Raw genomic sequence first — 15,040 nt, forward strand, 5'->3', positions numbered from 1 at the left:
GTTATGACAGTGAAACTTGTCGCATAAGATATCTCAGAGTGCAGTTTATCAATCTAAACAAAATCATTGTTTCTCTTTAATGCGGAACAGCGCCTTTACTGATGGCGAAATTCAGGTAGCACATGCGATGTCTGCGCTATGCGACGGCGCAACCATTTTCCGGACAAAAAAAAATGGCAGCATATTCACGGGGTGAATGATGGAGAGTGGGGGCGAAGCATCCGTCCGTTCATTCGTTCTTGCTTCCGTCCATGCGTGCGTCTCATCGTGCGTCCACACGTCCATCTGTGCGTCCATCCCTGCGTTCGTCCATGCATCCGCTCCTGCGTCCATCCGTCCGTGCAGCCATCTGTGCGTCCATCCAGGCATCTGTCTGTGTGTCCGCTCGTCCATCTATTCAACACTCCAAGTACCACCATCTCGCATCTTTTCATCATATATTCCCCATACAGAAGCACCGCCATCCAGCAGACATTCCAAGGACTAAACGAGAGGTGGCACCCGCACACTTTCTTACGGCTTGCGCTTCGTGTCTATTTCCCACCTTTAACCACCTCGAGTTCATGGTATATACTAGTTCACTGTATTCATGGCACTGTGGCCGAACGCTCGCTAAACCTTTCTAAAACCAAGCAGGTTACGCCCAGCGAGTATAACGTAGCAACCCCTTTTTTGTCAGATAGTGCTCAATGTACATGCCAATGGCTGCTAATGGGAAATGAGAGACAGAAGAATTCGGCTTTTAGTTAACGCACACGCTGCGAATTTTTTTTATTGTTCAACAACGCACCGGAGAAATCTCATGCCGGAACCACCTTGCAGGCCAAAGCGCAAGACGTGTTACGTACTACGTCGAGGGACGAACGGGTGGCGCTTTAAGGAGCTTCGCCCCTAAAAAACCAAAAAGCGGTACCGTGCACTCGACGCGGGCGACCGGTTGGTGCGGAGTGAGGCCCGGAACGCGCAGCAAGCGGCCAGTGCGTAAGTTTTGCAGCGAAAGTTGTGATGATATCAGAACACGGGCCGCGAGCGGCGCCGTGGTTGTCAGCCACGCCGGTGTGTGGAACCAGTATCGCAAGGAATGAGAAAAAAAAACAACACTCGGTAATTAAAAAAAAAAAACACCAAGGACACAACGACATTCGAACCCGGATCCGCTGCGTGCCAACCAAGTATTATACCACTGAGGCACGCCGGAGCTTATAACTCGTTTCTAAACTGGCCTTAGGCAGGCTTTATGTCGGGAAAGGAATCGTGATAATATAACTAATAAAGCGTTTTAAAACATCGAAGGGGACAACTAGGCTTCACACAGTGCGTATTGTGTAACGAGTGGGTCGTCCAATGCTCCTACAAAAGCTTGTTGTTGATCACCTATAAACTATGGCGCATACCCTCTTCAGGCGTAATTCTTCATCGCCGTCAGCCACCGCATAAAAAATTGCAGGAAATTCCTAGCAAGTGCAAAGCGGGTACCACTCTAAAGAATGACGAAGAATAGCATAGTGAATGCTGGCCTACTACACAAAAATTAAGATTATGGCGTAGTGGGTACCTAATAAGTTTTCTTGTAGCAGTTACCCAAAGAATGTTTAAAAAAGGCTCTAAAAACCGCTCTTTCAGCTTTCGCTGTGACTGTGCTGCGCGTCCAGCACAGGCCTGGCGTTTTTTAAGTGTGAATACACTTTATAAGCGACCCCAAACCATCCACCGCCGTCGGCGGCGTCCGCAGTCTTCTCTCTATCTTTAAAAGAAAGAGGACTTGGCGGGCCGCAGCGCGACGCTTTACCGAATAAGCCACGGACGCGACGCTGATATCGGTGTCAGTAACGCGCCTTATACCCCCTCCCCCTTCGCTCGCTGCAGCTGCGCGCGCGCCCCTCTCTCTCGCGCGCCCACCTTCTCTCTCAGCCTCCCGTCGGGAGCGGGTCGTGAGGAGGAGTAAAGTTAAAATCCGTTGGCATTCGCCAGTGAGTTAACGTAAACTCCCCCGTGTGATCAAATTGCGATTCCCAGGAACCATTACACCATACAGGCACCATAGTGTGATTAATAAATATAATAGTGCGAATTAATAAATACCCCTCATAGCATCACCCCGTGTATTCGCACTTAACCATGTCCACCCTCGGGGAAATGCTTGGGAGTTTTTTCTCGCGCCTACAAAACCCTTCCACGCACCTGCGACGCTTCCCTTTTTACAGCGAATCCGTTCTTTTAGAGACCTGATAACACGTACCTGTCGCCGCATGTGGCTTTCTGACGCGGCGCCTGAGTCTAATAATGCTCGCGTGCTGACGCGCTACAACGAGTACGTGTGTTCAGCAGGCCTCGCCGAGGCTTCCCCGACCGTTGGCGTAGCGCTGGTCACGTGGTCGTGTGCTGTAGCGAGAGAGGGTCTCTGCAGAAGGGGAGGAAGGGCTGTGGCGCGCCGAGGTCAGCAAGGCTCGGTGGAAAGAGTGAGAGGGTGAAACGTATGAGAGGCGTACAAATATGGGTGGGGTCAGCCTCATCGGCGCCTCCTCTATTTTTATATGCCTGCTGCGTCGCCCACTGGAGGAGGCGCTGGCCTCATCAGCGCTCTCTATTTTCTAGATGGCGGTGTCTTGATGAGGGAAGACATAAGCGCATAATTTATGAGCCTCGCTCTGTCGACACTGATCGCAAAGAGGGGCTGACTGCGTATTTGTTACTTTTTTTGTTCCTTTTTTGTTTGTAGCGCTCCACTCCGCGACCCCGCCTCTTTCGTAACGACTTCGTCGCTGTCTCTCCTCAGTCGGCACACCTCCGTGAAGGAGCGCGGTCATTGCCTGGCTCATCTCATTCGTATTATGTGCGGTCTATCATCTCGGACGCCGCACAGTAAGTGGTACACGGACACGCGCAGTTCTGCGGCAGTAGAAACCAGAGGTAGGAAAGTAGCCGGTAGTCTTAAAGTCCTTGAGGAAGACAGCCAGTGTGAATGCAGAGATGAACAGTAGCACTGAGAATAGAAATACGTCCGCGAAGTACTAACAGTGCCTCCATACTCTTTGCAGGCGTGCTTGCTCAGTATGATCCAGTTGGTGGTAGAGCTTACGGTACTAAGAAAAGACTGCATTAAGGCTGGTTCTGCGTTGTAAGCGGTTACGCCATAACTAGCCAGAGCTGTACGTCCGTAAGTCATGGAATGATGGTCTTGATCTGTTCAGCATTTTAGGGGCGAAGCTGCTTACGATGTCGCTCATGTCCCTCCTCCGTTGTCGTAGCCACTCCTTACTTCTCACAATGTTCACCAGATGGCGTTGCGCTGTTGCATTACGGCTTGGCGGCGTTAGCCACCGCCCGATCTAAGGGGTACAGCCATATTATATACTTCTAGTACATTCTAGCCATATCAATCCGTCCATCCACCCATACGTGAAGTAATCACTAGATGGCGTGAATGCGTGTTGTTTAGTTCGATAGGATGGCGGACAGACAGACAGACAAACGGACGATTGAGCCGAGAGCCCGTGAAGCTTCGCCCCACTCATCATTCACTCCGTGGATATGCTGTCAATTTTTTTAGTTGTTACAAATTACAATTTGTTTAGTTGTAACAAATTCAATTGTTTCACTCGACAACATTTAGTTACACCAAAAGACGTCCTGCCCTAAAATGGGATTATAGTTACACCAAACGACCCCGTCCCCCAACACCCTTTTTATTTTCCTGCTCCAAAATGACTCCAGCCTATTGCGTCACTGCTGTCCTCTTTTCTTCTTTTTTTGCACCGTCGGCAGAACGGATTCGTGTGCTTCCCTTCAGTTCTCATTGGGCAAGCATGGACGCGGGGCCTTATGTTCAAGATACTCGTTTTCGGACCATGGAGGGACGCAGTTTCGAACCCCAGACATGAAAAAAAAAGTTGTATTTATTATTTCCTTTGTATCTACGGGTATGGGGCATGTTGTATATGGGCAAAGCTCCTTATGACGTGGCTTGTGCGTCCCCCGTTGTCGCACTGCGTAACCTGTGGCACATAACCCCATACCAGTTGCACATACCTGCTCTCGGGCACATATATATTCGCATATCTACCTGTTACGAAAAACGTATCACGGCGTCGTTATCCCGCTCTCGGTGATAACAAAGCGCTAACAGCACAAATGTGGTGCATACTCTCACTTAGTCCTTGGATTGTCCGCTGGATGGCGGTACTTGTATACAATTAATACATGATAAAGAGAAGTGAGATGGCAAGTGCTTGAAGTGTTCACTAGATGGAAGGAGAGGCAGACAAGCAGACGGACGGACAGACAGACAAGCAGACGGACCGATAGACAGGCACACGGGCGAACGAACGGACGCACGGACGGATGGATGAATGGGCGCGCGGACGGATTGATGGACGCTTCGCCCCACTCATCATCATTAATTCTGTGGATATGCTGTGATTTTTCTTTTATCCACAAGAACTACGCAGATAAGTCAGTATACGCTTCGCTCGAAAAAAAAAAAAAACTCATTTGTGTCAAATGCACTTTTTTTTTGGTTGCTTCCGCTGGAAATTATTCTTCTTGTGGTCGAGGACAGCTTATCTGCGGAAATCGCACAAGAGGATGTAAACGCCGCAATATCCCTAAACAGGCAGCGGCACTTGTTTTTTTTTTTTTCCTCTAGTAGAAAGAGCTCTTTCTCACTACGCGTGCCTCGCCGTCTTGTAGAATCGCTTGTGAGATAACTGAGAGCTCGTTGCGTTTGCTGCCGCCGCCTAGACCGCATCTCATGCTCGACACTTGGTAAGCACCCCATTGAGAGATATACTATATAAAGAGTGGCCACTGGAGCCTTTTCGCGCCCAGCAAGAAAGGGCCTGACCAACCGTTAGATAGTGTACCCATCCTCGCTTTGACTCCTTTTTAAAGACCTTTAATAGCCCACTCAGGAGGATAATGAATATACCCAGGTTTGGCATCAATTTTTCGCAAAGTCATTTTATTTGTGCAATTTTTCATATCCGCTCTACATCATGTCCGGCTGAGGACATTTAATGCATTGCAACAGAAAACAGTAAAGTATGACGAGAAAGTGTCGTCTTTCTGCATTTGTTTTGTACAAAGAGGCACACTCATGTGGCTTAGATGTGCTGTACATGTCAAATCCCAGCGTCGGAAAGAAACAAATTTTGTTACTTTATGCTGAATACATTATCGGGTCTGAACAACCACTTGTGGCGCTGAAAGCAGCGCAGTAGTTGAGCTCCAGGACCCTACGGGAGTGTCCGCTCTTCATGTAAGTATGTTTCTCTATCAGCACCCGCGTTGGTGATCTAGTGCAACTTGAACGTAGGCCAAAGACCGCACGTGCCCGTCGGAGCGCGTGGAACTTTGACGCGGTGCCTCGCCCTCTCCCTATGAAGAGAGTGAGAGCACAGCTTAGCGTAGACCTGACCACACGTCCTCAATTAAGTTTGTCTTTCATGGCACCAAGAACACAATAGTGGCTGCGAGTAGACAAGCGAAAACAAAATGTGGGTGTCGACGCCGCTTGATTTCCGCGCCATTCGCTGTGACGTCACTTATTTTGACGGCGCCTACTCTAGGGCCTACGGAGTTTGTCGTCGGTAAAAAATGAGGCACTTTATCCTCTGGAATAGCTGTAGACTTCGTACAGCAGGTTTGATGTAACTTTATTGAGCCGAAGACACCAAAGTACGCTTTAATATGCGTGACGTCACGCATGAAGATTTCAGCGCTAAATTTAAACATAAAACTTTGAACTTAATTTGTCGCTCTATTAATAAACGTGGCCTGTGAAATAAACAACATTACAGTTCTCAGAGTACAGTCTATAAATCAAGACCGGTACATTGTTTCTCCTTAGTGCCCGTGGGCGCTAATGCTCTACATGTGTCTCTTTTGGGAACAGCGGCGCTTCGCACCCATGGAGGACCCAGTAGTTGTGATGGTGTTATGTTTATTACGCGTTTGAGCCGAAAGCCGACATGATCGTAACTAAAGTGTGTGTGTGTGTGTGTGATGGCCAGTTTAAATCTGTGAGTGATTTACGTGCACGCGCACGTGCTCAATGGTCAGGGGGTGAAAAAGGTCGGAGGTTCGAACCCCCCTTCCCCGCGAATTAAAAAAAAAAAAATCTGCCTTCGTATATACACGCACACATGCACGAACATACATGAAGTATGGCACGAACATACATAAAGATGTACGACTTTTCACCTGTTACATGTAGGACTTTCAACCAACGAATGTTTTCTTGGTCAGTGCAGGGGCGTAGGTAGAGCATTTTTCGGAGGGAAGGGGAAGGCTCCTAAATCTGAAGTGGGGTTTGGCCGGGCACGTGGCCAGTTTTCGCTGTATATGCGCATGTCATGTCGAAAAAAAATAGGGGAGGGGGGAGGCACTAGCTCATTGTGCCACCCCCTGGCTGCGCCCCTGGGTCAGTGGTCTCAGCGAGAGAACAAACTTTTCGATGGTTTGATCCCGGCTGCGGCGGTTGCATTTTGTTGGAGACAATACGGTAGAGGTCATCTATAGCCTCGAATGTATTGTTTCTGTTTCTCCGTAGAGGCGCGCGTGCATCAACGCCTCTATCATTCTTCACATCTTGTTCCTTTCATCTTTTTTTTTTTTTCCATACCTAAAAGCCGTGCTTCCACAAATGTTGACTCCGACGACGGAAACGAGAAAATGACGATTTCCGTTTCTTCTTTCCTCAACGATACAGCAGTGCGGCGTGACTGGCATTTGCAGTGAAGAATTTAAACGGGTGCCAACGTTCCCGCACTCTACCGGCGACTGACCGAACTGCTGTTACGCTCTCTTTGGCCAACTTTGGCCGAACGTCACTCGGGCAGCGGGCAACGGCGGTGCGGCAAGATTTTCAAAGATGGTGGACTACAGCAAGTGGAAAACAATCGAGGTGGGTGATTTAACGCTCGCGTTTCCCTTATTAAGCTGCACCGCGGCCTAGAACGACGCAATTGGCAGTATAATCGCCGAAGGATCTCGACGTCGATTGATCTGATTGTTCCCAAGAACCGCTGCGAAGGCAGCTGCAATGGAAACCCAAACCGTGATTCCACATAGATCATTCTAGAAGTGGGCCTCAAAAGGCCGAGTGTTTACTGCCGACAAGCGATACTGGGCGCTGATTCTTTCACTAAGGCCTGTCACGCTGTCTTAAACGGGATCGTTTCACACGCTTCAAGCGACAACCCGCCAGTTTATCTAGCTGGCATCCCTGAACTCGACGGCGCCACTGTGTTATTGCGCGCCCTTCGAAGAGCCCTCTTTCGTTTTTATTTATGTAGTCCTTAGAAATCGCTGATCTGTTCACCTGTATTAAAAAGAACCGTTAAATCTCTTGAAATGTTTCACCTGGACAACCGCCTCCGCTACGCTGGAAGGATTTTGTCTTGTAAGATAAAAATGTCTCTGCGCGGCCGCTTTGACGTTGCTTCTTGCGTTGCTACTGTCGTTCTTGCACCTCACTATTATGTTCTTTTACCCGCTCATGTTATACCATATTCTTTTACCGGCATGAAACTGGGGCTGCTTTGATTTTGTTAACATTTTTTTCACCCATATATGTGCCCGCTTTTTCAAATGAATGCTTAGTTGCAGTTAAGCGATTGTCTTTTTTGTTGTGCCATTGCGCACAACATATTGCGCTTCCTACGAAAATGGACCTGCAGCAGCTAGCCCGATCTACTTGTTTGTTATATTAAGAAAAATTGTTTGTCTCTCATCAGTGTCTTGATTGATTGATTGATATGTGGGGTTTAACGTCCCAAAACCACCACACGATTATGAGAGACGCCGTAGTGGAGGGCTCCGGAAATTTTGACCGCCTAGGGTTCTTTAACGTGCACCCAAATCTGAGCACACGGGCCTACAACATTCCCGCCTCCATCGGAAATGCAGCCGCCGCAGCCGGGATTCGAACCCGCGACGTGCGGTCTCTTCAGTGTCTTAAGGGAGTTTGTTGCTCATCTCGTTGCAGGTGTCGGACGATGAGGACGACACGCACCCCAACATTGACACGCCGAGCCTGTTCCGGTGGCGGCACCAGGCACGCATCGAACGGATGAACGAGTTGAAGAAAGAGCACCAGTCGTACGAGGCAAAGAAGACCAGGTGTGTGTGTGACCTGTCGGTAAAAACGGTTGCAATCGTAAAACTGGAACGGCATGGAAATCGGCTTTTCATATAAGCTGGGGCAGACGCAGTGAAATAGCTGTTAACCTCCCACCCTGTGTAGGTAGGTGCGGTTAGGTGCTGCCTTTTACAGAGCACTACGGATGTTTTTTGCCTGTTCAGGTCCTAAGAAAGTGTGGACATTAACCAAGATAGCAAGGCATTCAGCCTTGCTATCTTGGTTTAACGCAGACGTCGCGTTTACGGTTGGGTGCACATTTTGCTCGCATGACTTCGTCAGTGTTGCACCTGATGATTGAATTGAAATATGAAGCACTAGTCAGCTACTTTCAATCCTAAAGCATTCTAACAACGCTGGCTTTCATCGAATCCTGTGGTCTAATGATTTGGATGTAAAGGGCATCAGGCTCAGTATGCCGAAAACATTTGGGAAGCTTTTTCGGTTTCGCGAGCGCGTGCTGCGACAGTTGTATTTGCCAAATGGGGTCGACTTGTGCGGCAGGGTTCATGCATTGCCTCATCATACGCAGGAACGACAAGCTTTCATTCTCCAAGCCTTCCAACAATGCTGGATTTCCTCGAATCTCGTGGTCTAATGATTTGGAGGTGTAGGGCTTCAGGCTCATTTGGTGAAAACATTTGGGAGCCTTTCTTCTTTTTTGCGAGTGCATGCTGCGACAGTTGTATTTGGCAAACGGGGTCGACTTGTGCGGCTGCGTTCATGCATTGGCTCATTATATGCAGGAATGACAAGCTGCTACTGGAGGCCCGTAAGCGATGCGAGGGCAAGACAGGCAAGGCATTGGAGGAGGCGAAACGTGATGTGGCCAAGCTAGAGAGGAAACAGAAGGAGTTGCTGAAGGAGAAGGAAGCGCTGGACAAGAAAGAGAAGGTGGGGACCGGCTTCTTTGCTAAAGCATATGCTTCTTGTCTAGTAAAAAGGAGGGAAAAAAAGCTAGCAGTTTAAAATCTTGATTTGTAGTCTTTGTATGCAAGCATTGGAATCATTCAGTTAGTACCAAATAGCCCAGCTAAAGGGTAACTAACTGGATTCCTAGAGAAGACAAGCGGGTTAGGGGAAAACAGAAAGTTAGCTGGGCAGATGAGATTAAAAAGATTGCGGGTATAAATTGGCAGCAGCGAGCACAGGACCGAAATGACTGGCAGAACATGGGAGTGGGAGAGGCCTTTGTCCTGCTGTGGATGTAGTCAGGCTGATGATAATAAGCCCTGCTAAATGGAATACCGAAAGAACTTACTCAATTCCACACATCGTGAAATCAGCAGAAACAGTGTACAGCTGCAGTTCACCCGCCCTTGTGACTATTTTTGTGTGTGTGTGTGATGACATTGTAGGCTAGAGATACATGGAAAATGACGTGTGGTGGTCGCTGACATACCTGCGTATTATTACGTTGGCCTTATGCCCCTGTCACACGTGGCAACTTAATTGAGCGAGTGTACTTACACTCACCAAGTGTCATTTGGTGGTTTGCTGCTAAGCGAGAAAGAGAAGTGTACTTTGGAAATCACGACAGTGGCAACTGACGGGTTTGTAATGCAACATATATTTGTTATTTTTGCTCGAATGTCTCATCGTCGGAACACGTTGTCTTCGCGAAGTAGCACCGGTGGCACGCGCCATCGTAAATGACTGCAGAACGTCTGGCCTACACATGTGCAAGCGTGCCTGTAATTAAAAAATGCAACAGATGCAGCCATTGCACAGCATGTGCTGCTGCATCTCCCTGAGAGCTTTGCCGCAACCTGCTCGATGGTCAGAGTAGCGAGGATTTTGGTTGATTTAGGACTTGTTTTAATGCGTAGCAGTATCCTTTATAATGTAAACAGTAGTTTAAAAATACCGTATTTACTCGCATAATCCTCGCACTCTCACAATTGTCGCACACCCCACATCGCTCAACGAAAATATGATTTTTTTTTCCTCGAGTAATTATCGCACCCCCGAAAACAACCGTAATAATCTTGTCTGCTCGTTCCAGCCATTGATAATAATAGCGCATAGAGTTACTCTATATGCTACCTTCAGGTAAAGGTAGCATATAGAGTATCGTATTTACTCGCGTAATCGTCGCACTCGCATAATTTTCGCACCCCCCACATTGCCCAACAAAAATCCGATTTTGTTTCCCTCAAGTAATTATTGCAGTCTCAAAAATGACCGCAATATTGTCGTCTGCTTGTTCCCGCTGTTGATGATTATAGCACGTGCTTTCTGGCGCCATCTCTTAAGCATGAAGCGTACTATTGCACAGAGATTCAATCCAAGCCAAGCCGAAATGGCAAGTGCGCGTTGCGGCGTGTTTTGTATGTTGTGTTGGTAATCTTGTGTCGGTAAACTCGTAGGCCCTTCGGAGTCTACGAATTTTGTGTTCGCTACTGGTGACGACAGCTGAAAGCCGCTAACCCCTGTATTCACAAACGCTCCTCGACTCGACTTTCACCCTTCACTTGACAGAGTTGAGCCCTACGCCGCTGCTCGGCTGAAAATGACGCTGCGCTACTCAAGAATAGCAGCAAATTATCACTGATATGCAGTGACTTGCCCTGCATAGAGATGGCGCTCCCATCGGCTTTCTCAAGTGAAGGTGGAGCGTTGAGTGAAGGGGCGTTCTAGAATACGAGGGTAAGACGTGTTGGGCCTGCGTGTGCCTAAAACTGGAATTGATGGTAAATTTTATTTCTTCAGAAGGAAACTGCAGACGATTGTGTTAAATAGCCATCAGCCCTATACTGACGTCCTACGCTTACCTTTTGAGGGCTTGTGTTGAGCAACGAACGCTACTGCCACACCCGCAATGCCCACAAGCTTTGCTTATAGTATTCTAATTCTCGACTATTCGCTTGCATTTTTTGTGTCTCAAATAAATCTTGCCTTGTGTTGACCCTCTGCTTGTATTGCTGAGGTAAATTTTAATTAGTACTTCTCAAAGCTTGCTGTTAGTTGCTGGTGTGAGAATCCCGATTTGCGGCCACTTCGTTTTCTTTTTTGCTCTGTACGTTTTCGTGGAAAGTTTTCCTTACGTAATTCTCTCGTCCCCCAACTTTGCATCGATTTTCTGCAAAAAAAAGTGCGAGGATTATGCGAGTAAATACGGTAGTATGGGCGCCGCTTTACGTAACAGCGTATTCGTGTTCAAGCCACTGGTACCAAAGCTATACACTCCGTCGCAGTGAAGTGGGGTTGGGGAGCGCACTTGCCGGCAAGTGTACTTTCCAGCGAGTGACACTAAACTTTCCCGTGTGACAGCGCGCAAATGACACTCGCGGCTAAGTGTACTCGCTCAAAATACACTTGCGTTGCCACGTGTGACAGGGGTATTAAACCCTATTTACGTTCAAGCGCCCCTTCCCCGTTTCAGTGTGCAGCTACCGCTTCGTTCATGACCAAGGCAGTTATGCCATCAATGGGTGTATCTGGAAACGAGAGCGTGACTGGTGATGCGGACACTCATTGTTTGGCACAGCCTTAAATCAGCCCTACGGTTATGAAACAAAATGAGGAAAATAGGGGCAAGCGAACCTTGGTGTTTGTGTGCCGGGCCTACCGTTTGTCTTTCTTTTTGTCGCATTGTGCTGTGCTTCCTGTGCACTTTTTCTGTCATCCATGCCTGCACACTCAAACCTCTATATAATGAACCTTGATATAACAAAATATCAGTTGCAACGAAGTAACTGAGAAATAGTCTTAGAATAGATATATACTCGTACCTCATCATAACAGAATTGCACCTACAAGAAAATAAGCCTTTCATAGCGGAAAATTCGTTCGATACATGCTTAGGAATAACCTTACTTTGTTAATTTACTTTGTTATAACCAGTATTTCATTATACCTGTGTTCATTATATTGAGGTTTGAGTGGAGCGTTAGGAATATACCTTTACAACAAATTTTCGGATATGTTTTTTTTTAATGTAAAATGCAACTGTGAGGAATAAGAGGGAGTGCCGGTAGGCTGGGTGTGAATCTCTGAGGCTGTGCGTGGTTGACGGTGGAGGAACAAGGTGGCGTGCGCGAGTGTCACGTGAACAGTGAAGGGGTCTCTGAGGCTGTGCGTGGTTGACAGTGGAGGAACGAGGTGGCGTGCGCGATTGTCACGTGAACAGTGAGGGGGCGCACGGAAAGAGGGAGAAGGGGACGGGGCGGTCGAAGTCGGGACGGGTGCGGTCGGAGTATGGCACGAGAAATAAATGGTTGTGTGAGCGTGGTTGCCTGTCGTGAAGTGTATCGTCGTGCGTGATAAGTGGGGGCTCGTCCGGGATCGACATGGCAACCGGAATGGACAGCGTGAATGTGCCGGAAGAGCTGCTGCAGCACTTGCTGGGACAAACAAACGGATCCGCCATACAGCGCGAGCAAATCGCGGCTGCCGTCAGACAAAGGCTTATGACGGCCGAGCCCATGCCTGCAGGCGCCATGACAGCAGCGGCGGCGGCGGCGATCCAGCCGGCGATTGACTGCGCTCCCCGGGCCTCGGGAAGTCAGCCCCCGCGGTTCGCTGGATTCGGCGATGCGCAGTCACCCGAAGAATTCCTGGACCGCCTCGAGACCTTTTGCTTGGTGACTGGTGTCGCCGCCGACAAGAGGCTCACGCATATCGTGCCCGCTGCGCTGGAGGGGAGCGCGAAGTTGTGGCTGCGCTTCGTCAAATCATTTGCATCCTGGGATGACTTCAAGGCGGCGTTCGTTGCGGAATTTTCGTCTATTGATGCGAAGCGGCGCCTGAGGCAGGAGTTGGAGCTCCGCACTCAGCACCCCGAAGAAAATTTAAAAGAATTTATCTACACGATCGCGGAATTCTATGACAGGATCGGCGGCGAAGTGTCGGACACAGAAAAAGTCGACCGTGTGTTGCGGCAGATGCACCCGCAGCTCCAGGATTTGGTGGAGGGCAAGCAGTTTGCAACTCTCGCGGAGCTGGCAAGGGCCGCTGACGGCCTCATGGAGCGGTATTGGAGGCGATTCCAGTACAAACCACCGCCACCCCCAACCGATCAAGTTGCGAGGGACCTTGCCTTCCGGCCTGCTGGGAATACGGCTGGCCTCAGTGGCCTGTCAGGAGCGCAGCCCGGAGTAATGGCGGCGGCTGCGGCGCCGTTCCAGCATCCGTCGGCAGCATCATACTGGCCGTTGCACCCCGCTGCGATACAGCCGTCCTACTACCGGGACCAGCTGCACAGATCACCTGCTCCACATGTTCCCACGCCACCACAGCCGCAGCGATACCAACTGCTCGACGGCGGGGCAATTACGTGCCACCGCTGCGGAGGCATAGGCCACATGGGTCGCGAGTGCCCTTCGGGTCGGCGTAACGGTCCGCCCCGCTGCTATCAGTGCAACAGAATCGGGCATATCCGCTCCCAGTGCCCGGGAAACGGGAGACGGTAGGTGCTACTCCGGCGAGCACCTACGAGACAGCGCTGCGGATAGCGGCTGTGGCCGGCAACAGGGAGCCTCTCCTGGAGGTGCGGATTGGGCGGACCACATTCCTGGCCCTGCTAGATACAGGGTCCAGTGTGAGTTTGCTTGGTACGCCAGCGGCAAGGGTAGCGGAGGCGACGGGCGCCAAACACCGGGTACAAGAAAGAGCTCTTCGACTGGCCACAGGTTGGTCACAGTCAAGCACATCCTTAAAGTGCAAGATACATTGGGCCTCAAGCAACCGCATCCAACGCTTCCTGTGTGTGCCAGATTTGTGTCGGGACATTGTGCTTGGCAGAGACTTTTTGACTGCAACAGGCATGTCCCTACATGTGGCGTTGTCGGGGTGGACTATTGGAACTGATCCGCAGTGCATTGTGCCATTTGCTAAGCGCGACAAGGATATAACCGCCGCGCTCGCGATAGAAAATAGTGAATCTTATTGCTTGCAGGGCCTATTTGAGGAAGTGCTTCTGGTCCCGGGCATTGGGCACACTATTCCAGCTGAAGGCATACCAACCATGAATAAGGTGCTCGATGACTTCTCTCATTTGTTCACTACCATTCCTGGATGTACCGCCCTCGCTCAGCACTGCATTGACACTGGAGATAGTGCACCTGTGAGATGCAAGCTGCGCCCAGTAAATGCAAAAAAGCAGAAGATCATTGAAGACTGCGTAAATGACCTTTTGGAGCAGCGCCTTATAAGACATAGCACCAGCCCTTGGACTAGTGCCCCAGTGCTTGTTGCCAAGAAATCTGGTGGCTACCGGCTTGCTGTGGACTATCGGCCGTTAAATGCACGCACCCGCATACCTGCCTACCCAATGCCACGAACGGACTGGCTGCTAGCACAATTGGGTCGTGCAAGGTGGTTTTCGAGCTTCGACCTTTCCCAGGGTTTCTTTCAGATCCCTGTGTCTGAGGCCGACATAGAAAAAACAGCCTTCATCTGCCACCAGGGCACATATGAGTTCACGAGAATGCCCTTCGGGGTGGCAGGTGGCCCGGCAACTTTTCAAACCCTGATGGACCGGTTGTTGCACGGCATCAATCACAGCTTCGCCATGGCTTTTCTGGATGATGTTCTCGTCTACTCTGAAGATCTGGAGAGTCATGTTGAGCATGTTAGGGAAGTGTTGCAGCGCATTGGCAATGCTGGCCTTACGATTAACCCTGATAAAATGCAAGTCTGCCGTCAGTCCCTTAAGTTCTTGGGCCACGTCATCTCCCCTGGGCAGTGCAGACCAGATGAAGAGAAAGTGCGGGCGGTGCTGGATTATCCGCGACCTAGCACGATTAAACAGTTGCAGGCTTTCCTGGGACTTGCTGGTTATTACCGCAGCTTCATACCGCATTTCTCACTGACGGCACATCCACTCACTGTCCTTCTGAAGAAAAGCGAGCCATGGCGGTGGGATGAGCGTCAAGAGGAAGCCTTCACTGCGCTCAA

The 15,040-nt window shown here is 49.6% G+C and overlaps 1 protein-coding gene across 2 annotated transcripts in view; it reads left to right on the forward strand.

Annotated features, from left to right (window-relative positions):
- The first annotated feature begins 6,755 nt into the window (after positions 1–6,755).
- Cdc37 (cell division cycle protein 37) overlaps positions 6,756–15,040 on the forward strand; it is a 33,935-nt gene continuing 25,650 nt past the window's right edge. For both annotated transcript variants that reach the window (XM_075871313.1, XM_037416423.2), the window contains exons 1-3: positions 6,756–6,904; positions 7,988–8,121; positions 8,887–9,034. In XM_075871313.1, the coding sequence (XP_075727428.1) occupies positions 6,872–6,904; positions 7,988–8,121; positions 8,887–9,034 (315 nt within the window). In that variant the 5' untranslated portion in view covers positions 6,756–6,871. The remainder of the gene's footprint in view (positions 6,905–7,987; positions 8,122–8,886; positions 9,035–15,040) is intronic.

The sequence above is a fragment of the Rhipicephalus microplus genome, chromosome 8, assembly GCF_043290135.1.
Source record: "Rhipicephalus microplus isolate Deutch F79 chromosome 8, USDA_Rmic, whole genome shotgun sequence".
Lineage (NCBI taxonomy): Eukaryota > Metazoa > Arthropoda > Arachnida > Ixodida > Ixodidae > Rhipicephalus > Rhipicephalus microplus.